Source organism: Zosterops lateralis, assembly GCF_965231275.1.
Source record: "Zosterops lateralis genome assembly, chromosome: 3".
In the NCBI taxonomy this organism is placed as follows: Eukaryota; Metazoa; Chordata; class Aves; order Passeriformes; family Zosteropidae; genus Zosterops; species Zosterops lateralis.
In genome coordinates this window covers 84,042,824-84,067,399 of record NC_139764.1, presented here as the reverse complement: position 1 = coordinate 84,067,399, position 24,576 = coordinate 84,042,824, and the positions used below count along the sequence as shown (strand labels likewise).

Sequence of the window (24,576 nt, the reverse complement as noted above, 5' to 3'; positions counted from 1 at the left end):
GCTATGTACTAGGCCATAGCCATGGTCCCCCTATCGTCAAAGCACACACTGCCTCAAAAAAAGTACAAAATACCACTAAGGCTTATATAGTGTCACTTTTCTTACTCCTCACTGTTATAAATTCAGCCCAGAGGATGTGTAAATATACCCTACATTTCTGGTTTCTAAATGAGCACATGCATGTAATTTGGTTGCATTCAAGGTGAACGGTACCACCTTGCTTTCCAAGAGATACGAGCAACCAACCATAATGACCCATTCCCATCTTCACTGTACTTTTCCCATATTTAATTCACTTGCAAGCTAACAGGACAATGAGGATTTCTCTAGAAAATAGATTTTCTCTAGAAAAATCTATTTTCGCTTGATTTGCTTTTTGTTTGAAAAAACAAATCAAGAGAAAATATAGAATCAAAGCCTACCACTCTCCACCCCAGGGAAACATAACACTCAGTGACTATTCTTCATCAACAGTTTTAAATCTGTTCACCAGATACATCACATCTAGACTTTTTACTATTTCAATTTTTTTTATCAGGATTTTTTTATCAATTTTTTTTATCAGGACGTTTGGGCTGCCAAATCCAGTATCATGGAATATATCACAAAGGCTAGTGTCTGTAGGAGGCTATTAATCTGCCTGTCTTAATATGAAACAAAATAAAAAGTAACATCACAAGTGAGTTCCATTTCCTGGTAGGATCTACTGAATTTACCTACTTTGGTCTCAGTCCTATTTCAGTATTTCTGTCCAAAACCATGTCAAGCTGACAGTCTACAGTTGTAAACTCTACTCACCCAGTTAAGCCCTGACACAATTTAGTTTCCATCTGTAATCTGGAGTACACTAATTTTAGACTAGGAATCCACAGAGGTTTTCGTATTACTCCTTTCCAATTCCTTGATACAAGTTACTGGTATCTTCTAGGCTATGTCCTATTTTAACAGCAGTTGTTAAACGTCCTCCTGGCTTGCTAAAGTTGAAAGAATGCCATCAATATTTGTATCTGACTACGCCCCAGCTTTTTAATCACAATCCTGACAACTCTATAAAGTATTGTCTTTAAGCACTATATAATTTCGACTTCTACCTGATCTTGAGCATCAACATTAAAATCCTTTTGTGTCTAATAAAAATCTTTCTTTCTCTGCCTGTCCAGCTGTCCTTCCTCCATCCATGACATTTTCTTACTAATTTTATACATTGCTTCATTATCTGCTAATTTATATTCATGGAATAAAAGCTGATACACATTTATTTAGGGATTTCTTGTGGCAGGAGGAAGGGAAAGAATATTTTGAAGCACCATTTCCACCTCTATTCTCAGACATTTTATCTTTGCTATCTCCCTTGATTGTGGATTCTTCCACGACTAGTAAGATTTTTGTAAGCCATTCAAAAGTGCTACACTTTTTCAGTTCATATTTCATCTTTCCCCTTGTGTTGTTCAAAAGCTTTCTACCTTTTGAATTTCTTCCTTTGAGGAAAAAATATTGAATTCATCTGACTACAAACAGACTTCAATGAGCAAAGATATGTACACCTGAGGTAGTTATCCTAGACTGACTTTGAAGCTAAAGGAGAGAAATGAGCAGGGCAACTGGGGACAAGTCATCCTATTCCTAAATACGTATTTAAAATAAAACATATAAAATTGTCATGTAAAAGGGCCTCTCCTTATTCATTAATGTAAGCCTAGAACAGTGCAGCTCAGATATATTTAACTACAGCACAGCTGTAGTAAGTTCAGCAACATGAATGCTTATCATAGGTATTTCCTACCAATTTTCATGAACGACTAGAATCCCACAGCATATTCAAAGGTAATGATAATCCCACTAACACACCATAGGACAGAGAAATTACATTTCCAGTGGATTTCCACCTTAAGCACAACCATATCTATTTTGAGAATGTTAATAATTCCTATTAGTTTCTTTGTGAAGAAGCTTACGTTTTCATAAAATAAACGTTTCTGAGGTACTTCACTGATTCACAGGTACCTGTATTATCGACCTGTCAATGGCTGCCACCTTTGCTCAGAACTCCACATCTGCAGGGTCACGGCCCTGAGCCTCAGCTAACAAGCTCTGCAGAAAAAAATACAGCCACTTCAAGTAAGTCTGACCTGTGTCTTTCAAGTATTTCTAAAGATGCTTCTGTACATGCAAGTTTCTCTAAGAAAGCTGGAGAAGGTTTAGCAGACAGGACATTGTGCCAACTCTGCAGAGCCACGTGAGTGTTGCTTTATATGCTTTTCCCTCTGCTCCTAATTTGGTCTTGCCCTTGCCCTGTAAATCTAGGACCTAAGCCAGTTTCCTTGCTTTCACTGCTTTCCATGCATTACATAGAAGCTCCAATTACTGGCTGGAGCATCTTAAGGGACATCACTACTCAAACAAAAGACCACAACCCCTCAGAGCAGGTGTGATTTCAAGGAGATAGCAAGTAAATATGTCTCACATAGCTTTCTGCCACTTCATCACTGCTTAGTTTAAGCTGTCAAAAACCCCTCTGTATGCTTTGAAAATATTTCAGGATGTTGATTAGGAACATTTATAGTTAGAAAATTAATCACTACTATGAATCCCAGAATCACATCGGGTATCTAGAAAGGCTTTAAGGTTACCTAGCTTTTAACAATCAAAATAGAGGAACTTCACAGATCATTCTAGCCTCCATAAATTAAATTGCTGACACACTAACAAGATCCTTGCTCTAAAGGAACAGCAGCATTTGTACTTAATGCAGGTAGACTAAGTATTCAGTTGCTTTATTTTTTTAAACAACTAATTTCTTTGCAAGAGCTTCAGATAAGCCCCTACTCCATTGAATAATGTCATCAGCTACAGGCAGAATGCTAGCAACTAATTGTATTAAGAAATTCTAGAACACAAGGCTGGTTTACTCTGCACAGCATGCACATCTAGGCAATGGGTAGAAAAAACCCAAGCCATTTGCACAGCTTCCTTTGCCTTTCTTGTCCTTCCCTGATACAGGTGTGTGTATGCACAAAGGTACACACACACTAACAAAAATACAAGGCAGAGTATATCAGCCTTGTAGAGTGGAACTTCTTAATACAATCAGTTTCAAGCATATATATATAAATATATATACAAAGCAACATTAAGGATATACAAGTTGTTATGCAGAATGGTGAAAATCTTTCTGGAGGAAGTAAAATGTTTTCACTGTTCTGCACAGAACAAAGCAGACAGCTTCCCCAGAAATAGCAGCACACATCAGAAATGCAGCTATCAACTCTGCAAAGTCAACAATGCAGTATGAAAATATTAATCCTATTCTCCAAGAACACAGAAGGTGAGGAGGGCAAGAGGAAAAAGAGTACTATGAACATTACTGTAAGAACATCTCTTAAAAGCTGATGGCCTTCAGCAGAGTTTATATTATAAACTCTTCCCAAAGCTTTTACTACAATAAAGTAGTTTAAAAGGTTGTTGACTGATTGACCTTTTATTTCTGAGGCCAGGGAAAAAGGTTTGAAAAGGATTGAAAAAGTTCAGGTCCATAACAGAGAATAATAGCATTACAGAACAACTGGATGTAAGTTATTTCATGTACAGGCCATGATGAAGACAAAAGCAAGCAGTTTAAGTTGCATCTAATGAATAAAGCGAGTCAAGAAAAGGCAAAGAGATGAGTGATATGGTGAAAGACAAGAGACAAGAGATCTCTGCACAGCATCCTGGAGAGCTAAAAACAAGTCCTCTGACCTTGCACAAGAAGAGTTACAAAAGGAGTGCAATGAAGAAGACAGAATGGCTAAGAGCTCCTCCAGATCGATCCTCAAAGACTTACTACTGACTGAAATACACCTGGATGCCCAAAGGAGATTGCAAAGAAACTGCCGTGAGCAATATCCTTCTCTTCCACTGATAGTCTTGCCATGCTACAGGCAGAAGTTCTTGAATTAATTTTCTACGCTCTGCGCTATGAAAGGAGGTATGTATTTAATCAAAGGATGTACAAAGAAGGGGGAAGAAAAAATACTTCAGCAACACAAGACAAAGTTACAGAAAGTATTTCCAATTTGTCCACAAGAAAAATCCAAGTGCCAATAACCAGAAGCTTGAATTGGAGGAAAATGCTGGCTATCCATATTAAATTAAGAGATGTATTCTTAAATAAAAACAGCTACGTTGACATCCACAGCTAAAAAGATGCCTCAAGCTATCATCTGGAAAAACACTATGTCACTGCATGGCACGTGGCTTCCTTCCCATATTCTTTGTTCATTTACTTGTTTCATAATAACTATTTGAAGCTTTAGGAAAAAACCAAAACAGCCTGTATCTGTCAATAGAAAAAAAAATAGTATTCATGCATCTTGGTCTATAAATTAGGGAAAAAAGTTATATGCCAAATTCAACTCAATTCACGTCAATGAAAAAGAATCATGCTTTCTAATTCAGATTTTTTTAGTGATACAGGATTAGTCTTCTTTTATTCTGTTTCTAAACAACACAAGCACATTGTTTAATGCCTATTTCACATATAATTAACAAAGAGAACTCAAGAAACAGGACGATTGAACACTGACTTTTCAAGCAAAGAGCTGAAGTACGTATCTGAACAATATACAGTTTTGAGGGCAGCTTGAGTAGAAACAGCAGCTCAGTACTGAAAATGTTCCATTCACATCATCACCTGTATTTTCTTTATAACAAGTGCATATGTAGGCAGATGGATTAGGCTGTTCCCAACAGTTGCCCTGTCATTTTAAAGATTATTTCCACGAACAGCATGCAGATGTAAATAGCGCTGCTTGGCTTTTCTCTCTTACCTCCCTCCTTGGCTGGCAGATACAACTTCTGCAGAGTCAAAATCAAGACCTCTCAGTCAAGACCTGTTCTTTTCTTTCATACAGGGCTGGGGAATGAAGAAGCTTTTTAAGAATACATTGTTAATTCCATAGATGGGTGAAGAGGGCTTGACTTGACGTATCCAAATCTGAAAGCCAGGGCCTCAAAACAACACCCTGCCTCTTCAGGGAGATGGAGACCTCAACAAGTACTAAGTAAGACAACATACACCAATATTTAAGGTAAGACAAAGCTAGCTGCTATTTCAAACAGAAAATAAGGGCCACTGCTCTAACGTTCTTGTATAGGGTTTGCAGGGCCAGGTTTTGGTAGCAGTGGAGACTACAAGGGTGGCTTTCTGTCAGAAGCTGCCAGAGGCTTTCCCCGTGTCTGGCAGAGCCAATGACAGCCAGCTGTGAGACAGACCTGCTGCTGGCCAAGACTGAGCCAGTCTGAAAAGGTAGTAGTCATGATAACATATGTAAGAAGGAAAAGAAGTTATTGTGCAAAAATAATTTGGCTCTAAGAAGAGAGGAGTGAGACTATGTGAGAGAAACACTATGCAAACACCAAGGTAAGTGGAAAAAGAGAGGAAGAGGTGCTCTAGACACTGGAGCAGAGATTTCCCTGCACTCTGTGGGGATGCAGAGACCCACCTGCAGCCCATGGAGGAGACCCACACCTGAGCAGGTGGAAGCCCAAAAAATGCTGTGACCCTGCTGGAAGTCTGTGCTGGAGCAGGGTCCTGGCAGGGACCAACAGACCCATGGAGAGAGGAGCCCATGCTGGAGCAGGTTTCCTGGTAGGACTTCAGTGTGGGGGATCCACACTGAATCAGGCTGTGCCTGAAGGACAGCACTGTGTGGAAGAGTGACCCATGCTGGAGCAGCTAATGAAGTCCATGGGAAGGATTCACATTGGAGAAGTTCCTGGAGAATTGTCTCCCATGGGAGGGATCCCACACTTCAGCAGGAGAAAGACTCCTCTCCCTGATCACCATCAAGAACAATCTGCGATGAACTGATCATAGTCACCATTCTCCATCTCCCTTTGCCACTCTGGGGGAGGAGGTAGAGCGTGGGAAGGATGGAGGAGTGGGGAAAAGGTGCTTTTAAGCTTTGTTTTAAGTCTCATTATTCTGCTCTAATTTTGAGTTAGAGTGGTAATTTTTGAGTTTGAGTGGTAATAAATTCAATTAATATCCCCAAGTCAAGTCTGTTTTGCCCATGATGATATTTGGTTAGTGACCTCTTTCTGTCCTAATTTCAACTCATTAATCTTTTGTTTTATTTTCTTTCCCCGTCCAGTTGTGGAAGGCAGTGATAGAGTGGCTTTCATGGGTGCCTGGCATCCAGCCAGGGTCAAACCACCATAAAGTCTTCTGAAGTTTAGCCCTAGGCGTTTTTAAGGGGTAGTTGGCAGAAGAGCAGGTTCCGTGTTTGAAGCTGCTTTTTACGAAGAAAACTCAAGTGCATGTAGTGTGATTACAGGCTGAAGAAAACAGTCCCAACATATTACTACACTTTCCAAGAGGCAATATGCTGAACTTTGAGACAGTACGTAATTCAGGAAGAAGAGTAATAGAATGGGCATTGAAAGAATTTCCTGCCAAAGCACAAATATTATCAATATGTAAATCTTCACAGGAGGTACTTAATGCTTTTGATATTAAATACTCTGCCTATGCAAGTCTTTTCCTATTGCTCAATCCTCTTCAAAACTATTGAGAAGCTTTCCAGATGAGGAGATTATGTCAAGAATCCTCTGCCTGGATGGCATTTCTCAAGTGCATCCAAGTCTCAAATTTCATTATAAGTTCACTTAGAAAGTTCTCGTGGTTGTCAATAAAACCAGTTTTAAGCCTAGAAAGACTCCTCTAAGCACTTGTTATTTGTTAAACCACAACTCTGTTCATTACTGTTCTACTTTGTCAGCAGTAACACCCACCTCTATCATTCACAAATGTAACCTGACTGTTGCCTGTAATTCCCATTTTTCTTCCACCATAAATACCAGAAATTCAGCTACCGCTACAACCCATGTAAGCCATACCCTGAACAACTGCCTTGGGCCTGAATTAAATTTGCCATTATTTTAAGTCAAATGCTGTATTTGTTGAATTTTCTTTTTCTGAGTTCACTACAAGCTTTTCAGAGTTACTTAGATCTGCAAGAAAAGGCTTTTGGAAACCTCTGCCCATTACACCTGCTCCATCTGCAGAGAAAAAAATCATCAACCTAAAATCACAGCTTCATCAATATCTCTCCTAATTTCAAATCCATATACTATCCAACTAAACCATCATCTTTTACGTCTTTTACAGCCAAATAAATAACTGGCTAAGAAGATATGTCTTCTGTCTTCCTACATTTTAATTAGCAAGCAACTCAAAGCCACTAAAAATGGGGAGGGCCCATCCCTCTGCACTCTCCTCTCAGTTTTCCATGTGACCCTGCCCACATCATTTAAATTCCACTTTGATGCCACTTGTCTTGAATCAGACTGTAAATTCTTTTTCGGAGACCTCATACCTTACCATGAACAAGAAGAGTGCAAGATGATGTACAGTGTTAATCCTAACAGGACCTTCAAGCGTTACTGAAATACAATACAATTTGAACCTGACAAGTATATGAATCTTCACTGAATGCTATTTGCAAAACAGAGATTAGTGAAGTTCCTCAAATACAAAATATGGAGGGTTTGACATTGCAGATACTGTTTTATCTACCTATATGACAATAATATTTTGCAAGAACACTGACCAGGGCATTAACTCCTTTACAAAAACAGTTACAAAGTCTGGAAAGTCTTAGGGTATCGGTATCTTATGTGAAATGTAAAGAGACAGATTAATGTTTAGATTGTCCTCTCATACTTTTATACAAACATGCATACAAACATATTTAAGATAAAAGGATACTGATGACAAGAAAAAAACAATTAACAACACAACTCACTTTATCAAAAGCATAGATACTTAGCACATGTACCAAGCAGATGCATATATTCTCTACATTGTCTCAAGAAGGAATTCACTAGTGCTTCCAGTATGAACTTAAATCAGTTATGTGCTACAACCTCACTTCTTTTTCTGGTATGACAGCAATCATCCCTCAGTAGTGTCCCAATCACATAAATTGTTTTCTATGTCTTAACGGTCGTTATTTTAGCAACAGGGTCCACCCACGCATATAATTAGTTGGCAGGACTGGAATCTTGAAATTGCCTCAATTGACTTCTAGAAAAGTATGAATTAACTTTTAGCACTTCCTCTTTTTTTTTTTTTTTTTTTTTTTTGTTTGTTTGTTTGTTTGTTTTTTGTGGTTTTTTTGTTGTTGTTGTTGCAAGGGAGGGTAAAGGGGAAGATCACTGAACCTCAAACAGCAGACATGCTATGATACATTAGGGGTAAATCCAGACACACGAAACCCCCCTGGCTTTCATGGGTGCCTGGCATCCAGCCAGGTCAAACCACCATAAATTCTTCTGAAGTTTAGCCCTAGCAGTTTTTAAGGGGTAGTTGGCATCCCCATCATTTTTCAGGGTTGGGCCTCTTTCAGGAAAAATAATTTTTTAATATTTTCCCCCACTCCCCCTCCCCCCACTTTTGTTTACTGGTGTATTTCTAGTTTCCAGAAGTTAAGTGATTATTTCCTACAAGGCTTAGGATTTCAAATTCTAAGTGAAGCACTGGAGAGATGATAAAGATGTGAAATAATCTTGTGAAAACTTTCCAGCAGAGTCTAAAAACAAAGCCAAGCAACCTGTACAAACAAGCAACTCTGAAAACTTTAAACTGAGTTTGCAGTTAAAAATATAACCTGATTCCATTTTTGATTCCTCCTAACAGAGACTGGATGATTTCTAGACATTGAGACACAGACATCACAAGAAAGATTAAGCAGTATGTAGAAAAGTTTGGCCCAATTCATATGCCTGTGATAAATGAAATAGAAGTTTTAAACAGACAGCTATGTTTTAGGTGTCAAACATTTCTTGACGTCTGTGGCAGTTGGCAGCTGCAAACATCCGACTGAAAGCCCCATCTGCTGCTTCACAGCTTCCAGTCGAGGATGTTTACAGTCGCTCACTGTCAACAGCAATACACATTCCTTGGCTGTTTATTTTATATTATTAGCATGCAGAAGCCTCCAAGCAGGTTAGTTAAGATCCCTACAACTTCTGTTGCTGCGTTGCTGCCCGCGGATGTACACCGGACTGTTTTTACAGTATTTACTAATGAAATAATGTACAACTTCCAGAGGAACATTTGCAAACAGCTAGGCATATTTTCTATTCAAGCATTACAATTCTAGTATTATGTTGCCTGTTTAACACCCAGTAAGGATTAAATAAAGACGTACAAAAAGAAGAACTTTCTTCCACTGCTGTATTTGTTTTTGTTCTCCATGAGACTTGACCAATCCTGTCACATTCAGACAAAAACTGCATTACTCGACAACAAAGTTCACTTATCAGCACAGCAACTAAAAATAGCAACCAACACAAAAATAGAACCAAACCCTTCCTAAGGGTATTTCACTAAAGTGTCTGGGATGGCTTTCTTCCTCTCAGAAAAGTGGGTGCAAGGAAATTATATTATACTAGAAGTTAGCTTATGCAATATTTGCTTCTAAATAAAACCATGGAAAAAACCCCACCACCCAGCCCACAGGGGACTGTGGGGAAGAGGGAAAAAGTTGTACAGCAAGCTCTGCAAAGGCTTCAATAAAATTCAAGATTTCTACAAATTATCTGAGCAAACCAGTTGCTGCTACTCTTCACATAGAGTTGGCAGAATGGCATTTCTCAACAAATGAAAAAGCCAAAAAGATTTGGCATAACAACATCTCAGCTGTACAGTTCTGCTGGGTTTTTCTCTTCTATCCCCCGTTTCCTTATTAAGTTAATGATAGGGAAAAGTAAAGATTAATCACTCAACTATTTTTCTGAAGTCATATGAAACCACAGCAGGCAAGCAGAGTGATTATATCACTCTAATTATAAGGTGTTTTTCCTTGAAAGTTTTTTGCCCACAAATGAAATTACCATACTGTAAACCAAGTAGGTTATGAAAAGACTGTAGCTGGAACACAGAAGCCTGTGGCATATTTACTCAAACTGGTAAGTGTGAGGAATCTCTATAAATCACTTTTAAAACTCAGGGTTATATTTTTTATACTAAGGTTAAGAAAATTAATCTTTCAGGCAGCAGGTGAAAACAAGCAGAATTATATATGCCTTTCCCTTTATTCAATATAAACTTTGAGCTACTAAAGCTTCCTAAGGAATCACATTTTCTCAAAGCGTCAAGTCACTAAGGAAACAAAGCAAACTTTATCAGTGCTGCACAACTCTACATTCCAGGAATTCCTAGCACTTGGCATCTATATACCACACCAGAGCCACAGGATCCACTCACCCTCTCCTTAGGAGACCTATCATGACAAGCTATGAAATTCTCAATAAGGTCCTCAACTTTTCACAGAGTTGGCAATACGAGGAGGTAATGGTCTTTCCTGTGTGAAATCTACTGAAGAACAGGACAGTAAGAAAATATATTTACTATAACAATACTTTGGAAGAAAAGGAAAAGAGTTCCTATCCTTGCAAGTTCCATCTTCTTTATCGCAAGCCAGCTAAGAAATACACTTATATTGCCTTGTAAAACAATATGGATAGTAACCAAGAAAGCCAAAAAGACCCCCGTAAAACAAAACAAAAAACCCTCAAATGCAAAACACTGACTGCAGAATGGAAGTACTCCAACCTAATTACACCTACTCATGACACCAAAATTATAATTTCATTTGTAAATATACTGGCCTAATAGCTACACCTTAAAGGGGGGAAATAAAGGAAGGTTATAAAATGGAATTAATTAGATTAAGGACATTATATCAGCAATGATATGCAATTGCACTCCATATATGGCTAACTTTCCATTTTAAAAACACAAACAGATTATATCTGTATGGAAGTCAAAAGAAGGTCAATCTAAAACTGTGACGTACCGTCACACGGTATGGGCTGTTATGCAGTAGAAGGCACTGAGTTGTCTTTACCACTCTGATATTTAATTTGTAAAGTCTTCAGTAAGGAAGTGGTGTTTAATAAGAAAGAGGTGTTTAGTAAGAAAGTGTCCAAGACTCAAACAGCAATCCACAGGGCTTGATACATGCTGATCTTGATAAGGTGGAACATACCTGAACAGGTTAAATACAGGTAAGACAAAAGGAACAACATTTGAACTTTTCAATGTCTTCATGAATTTATAGTTCATGTCCCAGAAGCAACTAAACCAAAACTGGCCACGTGCTCCTAGAATTCAAAAACAGGGCCTCTACCTTTTCTGTTACCTTCCATATAGACGAGGTACTAGGGTAACTCAAACAGGTAAATTAGTTTTTAATCATATGAGATTAACACTAGAATGTCAACAGATGAAAAGGAAAATTAAAAGCTACATAGAATTTCCAAAAACTCATGGAAATTATTTTCTAAGCTGCTTTATAGTTTACATTTTCAAATTTGCTTGTCAAAATCTTTAAGATCATCTTTAAATATGGGAAAATATTATTCCTCCTCTTCCTGTCACTGACAGCACAGGAAGATTAAGCACACATTACTTATATGAACTCAAGTTCACAGCTGTTATGATACAGCATGAGTATCTCCAACTGTTGCAGATGAATCCAATTCTCCCAACTGCATTTTAGTTCTAAAATGCCTGAAGCAGCAGGCTCTCCCTGCACTAAGCAGGCAGTTGCAGACAAGCAGTTGAAATTACGTACCAAACGAGACACAAAACAGCCAAACATTTGGGAACGAGATGTCAAAACTCTTGGTAAAATCATAAATGACACGTCGTGCCTAGTTTTCTTGAGCCGCTTCCCAAAATTCTCTCCTTAATGTCTAATCATTAAAGACTTTAATCAGCTTCTAATCCACTCAAGTGAATGAATACTACAGTGTACCTCACTAGCAATATATCTGGTGAAAAAAGCCGAAGAACTTACTTCTTGGATATCAGCGGATCCTACTTCAGTCCCCTTCATAAGAGATACCCACACCTCCGGGGAGAATTACATTCCTTGTCTGCCAAAGACTGCTCCTCAGATTTCCAGGAATCTGTATCACATACATGAACAGAAGTTATTGTAATTCCAGAAGTTTAGCAGTTCAGATCACATAGTTCTCATTATTAGGACTGTCTGCAAGAAGTCAGATAGCTTTTAACAACCATTATTATTACAACTGTGTCCTTTTCTGGTACTGTCATTTAAAACTCAGAATGTGTTTAAAGTGACACATTACTCCTGAATGCAGCTGCCTCTCAATTTGTGTAGATAAAGGTTAACTGCTAAGGCAGCATAAGTATTCAGAAACAAGACTGAAGAATTTAAATTTCCCACCAGAGGTAGGCATAATGACTTCTCATTTATTATATTAGGAAACATATAGACTACACAACCACAACTAACCACAAAATCAATCTCAGATTTAACATCATTTCAGAAAAGCAAAATCCCCAGGGCCTTTAAGATGGAGAAGAATTTATTCACACAATCATTCTGGAGGAAGAAGGACATAGAGAACTCCTGTGAAGATGGATGAGCAAACAGATACACAAGACAGAATTATAGTATTAAGCAAAACCCAAAGAAACAGAGATTAGGAAGAGCATAGAAAAAACAAAATAAGGAGAACTAAAGCAAACCAATCTGAAGTAGAGGGAGAATACACACGACAGTTCTGAAATCTAAGTTATGAGCACACAACAAAAGCAAAAGAAGTGCAGGACGTAGCACCTATTACCTGAAATGTATATACTCAAAACATATTCATCGGTTTGCACTCCTGACACTTATTGAAGGTATGTGAACCCGTTCTGGATGTGCCATATGAAACAAAGATGCCTTTGATAAACACATCTCCACCAACCAGCTGCAGCAACAAGTGAAAGCAGAGGAGTATGAGCATTATTTATGCTCTGCTATACCATCAGTGAACAGTACAGTGTTTACTCCTCTCCATTTCTATGTCACGAGGGAATCGCTGTGAAGCCTACAAACCTTAAGTAGTGGCCAGAAAGGCAGATGCAACAGGTTCAACTGTTGTTTGGTATCAGCTGGCAGAAGTGGGTGACACCCAGGTGGTTTGAAGCATGTCTCTCTCCTCGGCAGCAAAGCCAAGTGTGTGCCAGTTGCTGCTCCACAAGCAGTGCAGCGTCCGGCCTGAAACCGCCTAACTGCATTGCTGGGTCACCTTCCAGGGCAGAATCATTAAGTTTGTGGCTTCCCATGTCAGATAAATACAAAGTCCACATACTGGGTCAGCACAAGAATAAAGAGCACATATCAGACCAGAAAACAGTCTCCAATGCTAGGAACTTCTCATAGTTTTATGGGAGAAGCACAGTCCAAAGGAGCGTAACATAACAGATCCCAAGCTTAGCAAAGAACATTTACTGAGCTTTAACATTGTGAACAAAATACCTACAGCATTTACAACTCATTCAGCTGCACTGTGCACGTCAAAGGCAAAATACAGCTGCAGTGATTATCCTCTGGCACAGGGGACACATTACAGTTTTGGCACATACCTGAGATCCCTGCACACAGGAGCAGACACACGTTAGGCTGACCAGAATCAGGTTCAAAAACAAAATTCTGCCCCAACATTCTCCAAGAACTTCTAGAACACTTTCATCCTGTATTTTGCAAACTGTCTCCTAACTCACATTTCTTGTTTCCTTTATTCAGGACATGTAATTTGTGCTGAAGTCACACCCCTGAGGAACTATTTTATACCCTTCTGTACTCTTGAGAAGAGCAGGAACTTTAACTCCAATCCAGCCCAGTGATTCATATCTCACATGCTGCAAATTTACCCCCATCTTTCCAATTTCAGGGTCAGGTTGTTCATACAGGGATCATTTCTGCCTGCCTATAGGTAGGACATTGCACCCATCCCTGATTCCCTGCAAATACATTGAAGGCCTGCTTTTACTTCCCATTGCTCCTTTCCTCATTTAGAGCTCAAACACAAAACTGGGACATAAAGATTCTCAAAATAATTAGCACAATCACAGTGTTAGTCCTTCATCTCCAGCAGATCAAAACAAACACAGCCTCTGACCACAACACTATTGCAACTTAATGTGCTCCACAGTGAACCTCACAAGCCCCAGACATTGCAGAAGAGTCTGCAAGGCTTCAGTTTACACACCCTTACCCATGAGGTTGTGCAATGCTTTGATTACTCTTGACCCAAAGGTACTTGAACATTACCAGAAATTAGTTCTAGATGAAAGAGAACTACTGGGTACTACGTGAAGCAAAACATCTATTAAAAGTGTGCAGAAAACAACTTTATTAAGAACAGCATGTTCTAAAGTAATTTAGAAAATGCTTGTTTATTCAAAGCAATAGAAATGCAACAGCAACATTTAAAGAACAAAATTAGAGTTCATGTGCAGCAAATGCACTAACCTTTGCACACATACCGACTGGGGCAATACACCTACTCAAGTCCCATTCTTCATTTATTTCCAACAGCCTCCCCTTTTCTTGGGTGTGACCAGGCTTATGAAATGAGGGAACAGAATGAGGCTGAACATCAGTAGTTAAACACTTGCTTGTTCCCACAGTTTGAAATTAAACATTCTGACCTATCAGATAAAATCCTGACATCATACTGACAGGGCCATGAACCTGAATCTTGTTAATGTTAACCTGCATCTTCATCACTGTGAAAAGGTCTCTCCTCCCAACTTTTTAGAAGCAGAAGTTATATGCACATGACAATAATAAGCACATGACAAAAAAGCCCACCAAGTTAAAAGAGAGGCACAATTCAGACCCGTGAAGCCAGGAGAAAGCATCAGACTGACCAGTGAAGCAAGAGAAGAGAGAGCCAACCAGCACAAATGCTCTAGCTAAGACACTGGGGAAGCTCCAAAGTGCTCAGAAAACTACTACAGAGCAATCAACACTGACACACCAAAGACTGCACACACTACAAAGTTCCGCAAGAGGAGAAAGCAGAGTGAGCTCTTCTGGAACAGCTAAAATAGAGCTGCGTGTGAGAAATGACAGCTAGGAGGAGGGCACAAAGTCAGAAGAAACCCCTACTGCTTAACTTCAGGCATTGGGAACTTAGAATTATCCTTCTTCCTCACCTTCACCCCAAAGTTTTCAGTATAAATCACAAAGAGTTACTCTAAATGCTGCCCCCACACAGCTTTCCACAGATGCAAACAGGTCGTGTAATTGCATTTTACTCCTGATAGCAGAAATAACTGCCCAGAGATTACAGAAAAGGAATAGAAAAAGAAACAGGACACATATGAAACCTTTTTGCATTAAAAAACCCCCACTTTTCTGATGGTCAATAGTGAGGACAACCCTCGGCGGATAAATATAGATTTAGCAGTCAGTTAAAAATTAGAGCTATGAGTACATCTCTTGACAGCTCCAAGAACAGCTCTCAGTTGCTTAGACTCATAGAAAGTTTATAATCAACTTGCTGCAAATGCTTTAATTTAGAACATGTGTCACTTAGGAAAAACACTAAAGCAAGACCTGACTTTATTTTTCAAATGTCTTAACAACTAATCCCCTTGGGATTATGTCAGACATGTCACATGAGGATGGCTTGGGCTCACCTTGACCAGCAAATATGTTAAAATGCAACTAAACCTGTCTACATATGCACTCTTAACACATGCTTCTAAAATTTCAAATGGTTAGAGAGAAAAGGCATCTGTGCATCTAACACAGATCAAGAAACACATATTATCATGTGTTTTATTCAGCATGAGGCGTCATAGACAGAAGCAGTATTACAGAATAATGTAAAACTTATTTTCTACACACCTGAACTTAGAAGGGGAAACTCGTCTGCACAAAAATCTATTTGCTGTGGTAGGCTGCTATGGTAAAATGTATATTTATATAGTACAGGTTTTTGGTACAAAGGACTACATAGGGAAATGGCTGAGTTAATAAACTGGAGTTGAGAATGAGCTTTTCCTGTTCCTGTTAATTTATGAGCCACTGCTACATTCCTTTCAGGCAATGCCATAATCTTCAGAGAATGACTTCACATTATCCTCCTCAGTGTAATCTAGGAATGCAGATAGAAAGAACATCAACCATCACCTTCATAAGACTCTCCCTCCTAACCCTCAAGGGTTTAGGTGCCTGATAAAGTTTTAGATATTATTAAAACTTTAAACACTCGTTCTTGGCTGCTACTACCCTCTGAGCATACAGCTTCCTGCCAGTGGATACTTGTACCAACACTGAGGCCCTCGTAACACTGACTGAACCAATACTGCATGTCCAAACCACCACATAGTTCTCAAATCCCCTGCTCACCCTGTCACTCCTCAACTGCTGAGGTGCAAGAATGTGCAACTTCAAGATCTGTCCTTTATCCCAACAATAAAATAAGGAGTTTGGGATAACACCAGCTGCACCAGAAATTTTTCTGTGCAATACGAATACTAGGACAAGAAGAGTTCAGGTTTAATCCCCCTCTAGGCCTGTCTTAGCCACAAGCCAGAACTTGGCTTTCACTCCCCTAGTTGAATGCCTGTGCCCATGTGTTGATGCCATCTATACTTCGACCACTGTTTTCAACAGGAGAGGCTCAATCCAGGAGCTTCTGCCACCAGGAAAGCCATCACATTCAAATCACTCCTCCAAATCAGTAAGATGACCCCTTTGCAAAAGGGGACCCCACTTAGGCATCTCATTCCAGGGCATTTTGCAACTGCAAAAAACAAATGGATTGACACCTTCACCTAGCTAGACCCAAGACTTAAGCCTCTATAAAAGCTAAGCTGCAGAGCAGATCTCTCTGCATGTCCTGCTGGTCCCTGAGGTGTTGACAATTGTCCTCTGAGGTGACAGAGGACACCTTGCATGGCCTTTTCCTGCAACTCCCACAGACAGAGCTGGTGCCAGCTCTGGCATCAGGGCATCAGGGCAGCTGCAGGTCAGGCATCTGCACACTCCTGCGTGTTTTGCCTCCTCCTTCTGTCAACTGTACAGGAAGTACAGACATGCTCTCGGCACATTTATCGTCCCTCAGCTTTCTAAAGAACCAGTGAAATGAATCACGTGTGGTACTTGTATCTATTTTACTAAAATAAACAAAACTCCACCACAGGATCACTTTTTAGTATTCAAAGCAGTCATGTGCTGGTGGACGCAGGCCTGACAAAAACACTTGCTCAGATGACAACCCCTCCCTCTGTGGGCTTTAACAGCTCCTAACCCAACACGGTGTCAGGCAGGTTACCTGGCTGCGAACACACCTTGAACATCACATCTGTCTTCACAGTCAGGCAAAGGGGATTCCAGTACAAAAGCAGCATTGACAAAATAGCTTAGAAAACTACAACAGTAATGCCAGGTCTCTAACTTTGTAAGTAGATTTATGACTAAGAATAAGAGCTATTAATTAGTTTTCAATAGTAACAGCAAAGAGCTAATGATGTATTAGGAATCACTGACACTGCATTTAACATGTAGTATTTCCCTCATTTCTCATGAGGCAACAGACTCACAAATTCATGATATGTCACAAGAAGTCTCAATACAAAAAAACTATTACAACTGTATTAATCTCTTCAGGAAATCTATCCAGAAAGTGAACCCAGTATAAATTAATCTTTAGCCAGATCTTTTGACAATGAGCTCCTAAGTACTGCTTCCATTCCCTGTATCCGTATAAGTTTGAGTTACATAAAAAGGTAGCATGTGTATTAACATGAGTATATTAGGTTTGACTTTTAGAGCCAAGTCTTTGAGGGCGAGAGGGGAGTTATCTTCTGCAATCAATCCTTTTAAACTCAGCCTTCTCCATTCAAACAGCTGGCATATAGAAGAGCTTAAAACACAAAAAGCAAAGTGACCCATTGTGTTTTGACTCAAAGTAGATACAGAAGTAACCTTCAAGGTTACCTTGCCCTATGTGCGGCCTCAGGAAGGAAAAAAACCACAGTTTCAGCAAAGGAATTTCTTGTCTGGCTGGAGGCCACACCCGCCACAACAACTGATGGCAGGAAAGCATTTGGATTCACAACTCTACCCGTAGCACCCAGCCGGAGGCGAAGCAAAACTTTCTCATTTTCGGAGAAGAAAAGAAACTCTTGCTCAATAAGTAGCAATTATGCTGCAGAATTTATATGCTGAGCACGGCTGAATGTACGAGCACCAGATCAGTCAACCATAGCTTTAGTGCTTTGAGTATGATTAACAGAATGAACTTTCAAAGGTCAATTAAATGTCAACACATTTTAAAGAGATATTCTTCTTAAGCTGGGGCAATGTGTAACAGTACCTTCCAGAGCTGCTGTGCACTTTCACCTTAAAATTTTACCCATCTTATACTTACATATGCAGATACAAAGATGATAACTAATTAACCTTCGATAGAAAATAATGGCTATTTACGCTCCTGGTTTTTCTATCGCTAAGCTGTCTTTATTACTTGTGTCGAAGCAAGTACACAGAGACACTTGCTCCAGAATTTAATTTCAATTGTTGAGGGTGTGAGCAAAGTGAGAAGAAAAGGAGCAAGAACAGTTTGAAAGTCTAATAACTTACTAAACGAAAATGAGAAGAGGCTTTTGATATGCAATTGAGCTGCCTCGATGTGAATCTGGGGGAGGATGGGGGGGGGGGACGGACCATAACTGAATTAATTATGAACGCATTAATCATGACTTTAGGCACACCAGTGATTTAGCTCTTCACTTCTAAACATTTCTGAAAATTCAAACTTCAGCTAACTAGCTCAGGACATCTTAAAACAAACGCTGAAAAGCTGAATGTTTAGTACAATTCATTTAAGTTACCCCTCAAACCGGATGCTCAAATCATTAGTTAGTTTAAAAGTTAAAAAAAAAAAACAAACAACCAAAAACAAACAAACAAAAAACCAAACAAAGTATCCATCTCAGTACAAACTAAAAGGAACAAAATCCCGACCAAGGCCTCTCAACAGCACCATAATCATTCTAACATGAGTAGTATTTATCCAAGACCAGAGCGAAAGAATAATTTGAGAGTTGAGAAAAACCAGCAGAGAGCCGCACTCTGTGCAGACGCCACAAGAAAACGCGCTGGAGTTTTCCTTTCATAAGGGCAGCGGTCCGGGCATCTCTCCACAGGTAGGACTGTAACTCCACGGAACTTCAGGAAGAGTTTTTTAGGAGGTGCCCGCTCCGGCCCTGACAGTCCCGCTAGGTCTGGGCCAGGTGCCGAGGGGGCTCTCCCCAGACAGGGGGACAACCGGGGCGAACAGCCTTCCAAGTTCCGAAAAAGTTTCCCTACGCGGGGGCTGCCTGCCCCCCCGGCTCGGCGGCCCCCCCGGACACGGCCGCCCGTCCCGCCGCACCTGCGGCCGCGGCCGGAGCCCCGGGAGCCCCGGGAACGGGAGCGGGAGCGCGGCCCGGCCCGGCCCGCAGGTGCCCTGGGCCCCCGCCCGCTCCTTACCTGGGCCTGTCCCGCCCAACTTTCCCGCTCCGTGAGAAACTTGCGGCGGACAGCGGACCATTCCCGACGGCCATCTCCAGCCCCGTTCAGCCCGTCCCGTCCCGCTCCGCCCCAGCCCCCGCCAGCCCGGCCACAGGGGCGGGGACAAGGGGCGGAGGGAAGCGAGCCCGCCCCGCGGCGGGCATTGTACGCCCCCGGAGCGCCCTTCCCCGCGCTTGAAGCGGCGTAAGCTCCTCCTCCCCTCGCCATGTTCTTTGTTTCTCCGGCTTTTCCCGGCCGTTCCCGGTGACGCCCCGGCGGGCCCGGCGGAGCAGAGCGGAGCGGAGCGAGCGGGGCCGCCCCGGCCGCAGGTGACCGAGCGGCCGCCCCCACCCCAGCGCCGCCCCCCCTCTGGACGGGGATCCCGGCCCGCTCCGCCAATCGGCTCGGGCCGGGGGGCGCCTCGGCCAATGAGGCGCCGGGGAGCGCGGAGAGTCCCGCGCCGAGCCAATGGGGCGACGCGACGGGCGCGCCCGCCTCCCCCTCGCGGCGCGCGGCGCGGGCCGGGCGGCGGGGGCAGCGCGCGGGGCTCGGGGTGGGCTCGCGCCCCTGAGGGGCTCGGCCCGGCCTGGCCTGTGTCCTGTCCTGTGTCCTGTCCTCTGTCCTGTCCTGTCCTCTGTCCTGTCCTGTGTCCTGTCCTCTGTCCTGTCCTGTCCTGTGTCCTGTCCTCTGTCCTGTCCTGTCTCCTGTCCTGCCCTGTCCTGCCCTGCCCTGTCCTGCCCTGTCCTGTCCTGTCCTGTCCTGTCCTGCCTCGCCTGCCTGCCCACAGACGTGTTCGGAGAGGCGGCAGGGGTGGAAGGGAAAAAGGACTTGGGAAGAGGCTGAGTGACGTCCCCGGCTACGGATCCAGAGAGAGGAGTTGGTGGAGACCAAAAGACTCCCTTGAGTCGCCTTACGTCAGTTTTGGATTGTAGGGAACACCAAGTCCCTTATATACCCAAGAAATGAGCGGAAGATACAGTTATGATAGCTCAGAGATGAAAACCGCCACCTTGGGGTCTCCCTGTCCTTCCCAGGACTCTCACGGAGCTGGCGCGGTTTGGGATCACCCGGCCCGGCCGCACTGTGACCCTGGAGCGCCTCACCCACCCAGCGGCACTCCAGACACTGCCTGAGCACCTCCAGGGACGGTGACTCCGCTGCCTCCCTGGGCAGCTGTTCCACTGCCTGATCACCCGAATAGTGTTTGGGGTTTTTTCCCGTTATCTAATCTGAATCTCCTGTCTCACCTTTAGGCCATTTCCTCCAGTCCTCTGGCAATGTTATGCTCATTTGGTGACCCACAAGTCAATGCAACACTCGGTCCTACATACAATAATTCACGGTTATGCACCTCGAAACTGAATATGTTTATTGTTTATTCTAGAAATACATATTCTTGATGCTTGGTGCTTGAACTTCTGTCATTATTCCCGTCCTCAATTTCAGGCAAACCCTTTTTCAGGCTATCTTGATCTTTCTCCTGGCTGTTCCTCCCAGCCACACCATCAAGAAATGTCGCTGGTACAGTCCCTAATTTAGAGCATGGATGGACCTGTTACACTTTAGATATGTGTGATGCCTGATCCTTCTGGAGCTTCTTTCCGTGGGGGAGCATTTCCTCTGTGGCATCTCTGTTTAGCCAACTTCGTACCCATGCTGCAGCATCTCACATGTAACAGCTGTTTGTGAAATCATGCACCAAAATCATGCACTGGCTGAGGTCTGGTTGTGCTGAATCTCCTGCCTTCACCGTATTCAGGAACCTTCCTCTGCTCACAGAGGGTTCTGGGTTTGCCTCACAGAATATACCTTTGGTAAAGCCCTGTTGCATTTTATCCCACCTTCCACTTGCACCTATTTAATTGTATTCTCCTTACATATTTGTTCTGAATCCTTAGTGACTGATGGCAGCAGACAAATAGTCTGCAGTTGTTGGTGCTGATTATGAATGCTGGCAGTAAAAGCTCACTGGTGGGTACCCCGTGTGGGCTTCCTCCTGTGAAGAACATCTGACTTTTGCCCTTTGATGACAGTTGCCACGGTAGGAGTCCCATGGCATAGATATGACAGTAATAGAGACTAATTTCTGCTTGTATGCCATGCACTGTGTCTTGTGGCTGTGGAAGACTCGTCAATATTATGATTAACAAAACCAGACTTGGCTAATTTGGACTTTTCTCCTGTACATGTGTCTTAGGGTGACTAGGTCCTTCTTTCTCAGCCCTTAGTCTTGAGAGATGAATATCAGTGTGCAAGCGCCCCTCAAAACAGAGCCTGGGCTTAGTTTTTTTTTTTTTTTTTTTTTTTTTTTTTTTTTTTTTTTTTTTTTTTTTTTTTTTTTCTGCATTTCTGTTTCTCAATTAAGATCTGTCCTACTGATCTGATTTGGTACTTTCATGGTGTCTGCAGATTTTAGCACAGAGGTTCAGGCGTTATTATTGTTTACAAGGCTTGCATTTCCATCACAGCCAGGGACAGCCTTGCCATGCCCTTCTGTTACAAATGTCTCATCAAGGATAAAACTGCCCCCAACAACCCACAGCTCAAGTTGGACAAGGTGTAAGGGATGCTGAAGGACCAATGAAATCTAGTATTTTTACTGGAATAATTACCTAAGGATTAAACTAAATGTCAGCAGCGGAGCAGGGCAAAATTTTTGGAATCACTCATATCCATAGTGCAGAAATCCCTCCTGCAAAAGCCCAGCTTCACAAAATGTGGGTGAAGTAAGACACCAGTCACACCAGATATATAGTGATTTGCATTGCCTTTATGATCTGCCTCTGGCTGGCCCAGGGTAATTGGCCATGTTCCTGATAAACAGTTTCAAATGTGAGAAAAACCTTTCCTAAGCCACATTTACAGGAGAAGAGGGTTGTGTAAATGTCATTTCTCACTACTGCCAAGGACTAAGGGCAGGCATGGGCATTGCTGCTTGGCTGACATCCACTCACTCCATCAGAGGTGAACTTTCACAAGGCTTTAACACTCAGATGGATCAATCACAAGGCTGGGTTAGCCCAATCTTGCTGGCCTTTGAAGATCTGAACATTACTGGTTTACATTTAAAGTATATTGGTAAACATATAAAATTCAGCCATATATTTAAGATGTGCAGGCCCATATTTATCACCTTTTTTCACTCACGGTTTAGTATTGTAATATCTGTGAGAGAAAGCTATTAGACTGCCAAATAAAATGTTCTTTGAGCTAGAAAAAAATGGTGTCTATTTTCTAGGGGCATGTCTCTTACAAACATGGTAAGTCAATGTGCTCTTGTAGTGATTAATAGAGAAACCGTTCAGAGTCCTTGGAGTGGAGGAGGTTGGCATTTTTTAATTACTAAGATAACCACCTCATCAAATCCATTGCTCAAAGACAAAACAACGGTGTTTTACTCACTTTCACTGCTGTAGTGAGATGAAAAAGTGGTGATATATTCTCCCCAGAGGTCATCATAGATACAAATAAGGTTGAGGATCTAATATATACACACAGACTGGTGGACAAAGCCCGGAGATTATTGTACTGTAAGAGAAACTGAACAGAAAGGAAGGAGGAGATTAAGCAAGGCATTTGGAAAGAAGAGGTACCTACCCTACATCGCATCTGATTTGCAGTGGACCTACTGGATGGAAGGCTGGAAGGAAAAAAAAGCTCAGTCATTTATTTTTTAATGAAGGACAAACACACTGCAACATTCAGGACAAAACAAGTAATATCTTCTTGCCTCTTCTGATCCAAACTCAAAAAATGTGCCTCACATCCCTTTTGAGCCAATACTAATAGTCTCACATATTATTTCCACCAGAAAACCAACTCTACCCTTGAGCTGGGAGCAGCAGTGACAAAGTTCTGCTTCCTCAAGGAAGAACATACCTTTTCCAATATTTGTTCAGTGCTCCTAGAATTCTTCCAGTCTATTTTCTATCAGAAAGATTGATTCCTCATATTTCCCTAAGTCAGCATACTCCACCCTTCCCTTGCAGCTCTGATCACTTGTCTCTACCTCTTATCTGGTTTTTCCCAGTCACAAACAAACAACACATTCTGGCTGATGTTCTGTTTCTGTATATGTTTCTGTTATATGGCATATACAATCTGAGGTTTTTGGGTGAAATTAATATTACACCACTTTTCTTACTCTAAAAATGTTTGTACTTAAAAAATGACGAAGCTAGGCACCCCTCCAAGCAACATATTTCAGCAGTACAAAATGATTTTCTGCACAGTCCAACTTTCAGAACAGCTCTTGGTTTTATAATGTCTAGCACAAGAGGATCTGATGTGGGTTGGCTGATAGATACAACCATAATGAATCTGCCTAATGAATAATACTAAGATTGGGCGGTTCTGCCACTTCATTTCTGACTGAAACAATAATTCAGAAAAATGCACTGTTCCAAAATTCATTTTCTTCTTCATCGTAATGACGGTTTTTCATCTGCCGGAGATGTAATGGGAATATATAACATTTGGACCAGAGAGGTTACATCTTTGCCCTCCACTATTGTCTTCAGTGCTGGAACACAGCAATGGGTTTCTTTGAAAGAACAGCAGACAGCTTTTTAAAGTGGCCTCTCTGGTAAAGACGACAGCAGCAGATGTCCAATTCAGTACTTCTATTATGCACTTGGTGAGATACAATTAGGGAGAGGTATGTAGTCTTTAACCTTCAAAACACACGATCGAGTAACTGGAATATTGCCTTGCATCTGAATTTCAAATTAAATTAACACAGATTAGAAAATGCTTGGAAAATAATATTTTACCGTTTAAACAAAGGTGATTTTTAGACTTCACACTTTAGACTATAGATCTCAGCTATAAAGGAATATTAATCTGGACTGAAAGGGTTCAATTTAGTGCCTCACAGTGCATGTGATATATATCCCTCCTATTACCAGTTACTCTCTTCTTTCTCCATAGTTATTAAAACCACAGTTTACCTCCATATAGCATAGTAGGAGAAGTATATGCTAACAAAAAATACCTCAGTTCCCTAAGAAAATTACTAGATATGATGTATTGACCATGACAACATATACTTGTCATTTCTGAGCTTCATGGTGAGCTTCATGAGACAATGCAATAGTTAATTCCAGAGAAATGCTGTGGTTGAAAAACATAAAATACAATAAAATACAATAAAATTAAATACCATAGTCAATTTTCAAAAGATGCAGAAGCTCTATCTTTTTTCAAGCCTTGT

General features: G+C 41.3%; 1 protein-coding gene across 2 annotated transcripts in view; it reads right to left on the bottom strand.

Moving 5' to 3' along the window:
- Positions 1-19,447, bottom strand: part of OGFRL1 (opioid growth factor receptor like 1) — a gene marked incomplete at its 5' end in the record, with an annotated part of 86,473 nt that extends 67,026 nt beyond the window's left edge. For both annotated transcript variants that reach the window (XM_083858482.1, XM_083858484.1), the window contains 2 exons: positions 11,850-11,961; positions 19,344-19,447. In XM_083858482.1, coding sequence (XP_083714608.1) covers positions 11,850-11,888 — 39 coding nt within the window. The remainder of the gene's footprint in view (positions 1-11,849; positions 11,962-19,343) is intronic.
- Between the last annotated feature and the right edge of the window lie 5,129 nt (positions 19,448-24,576).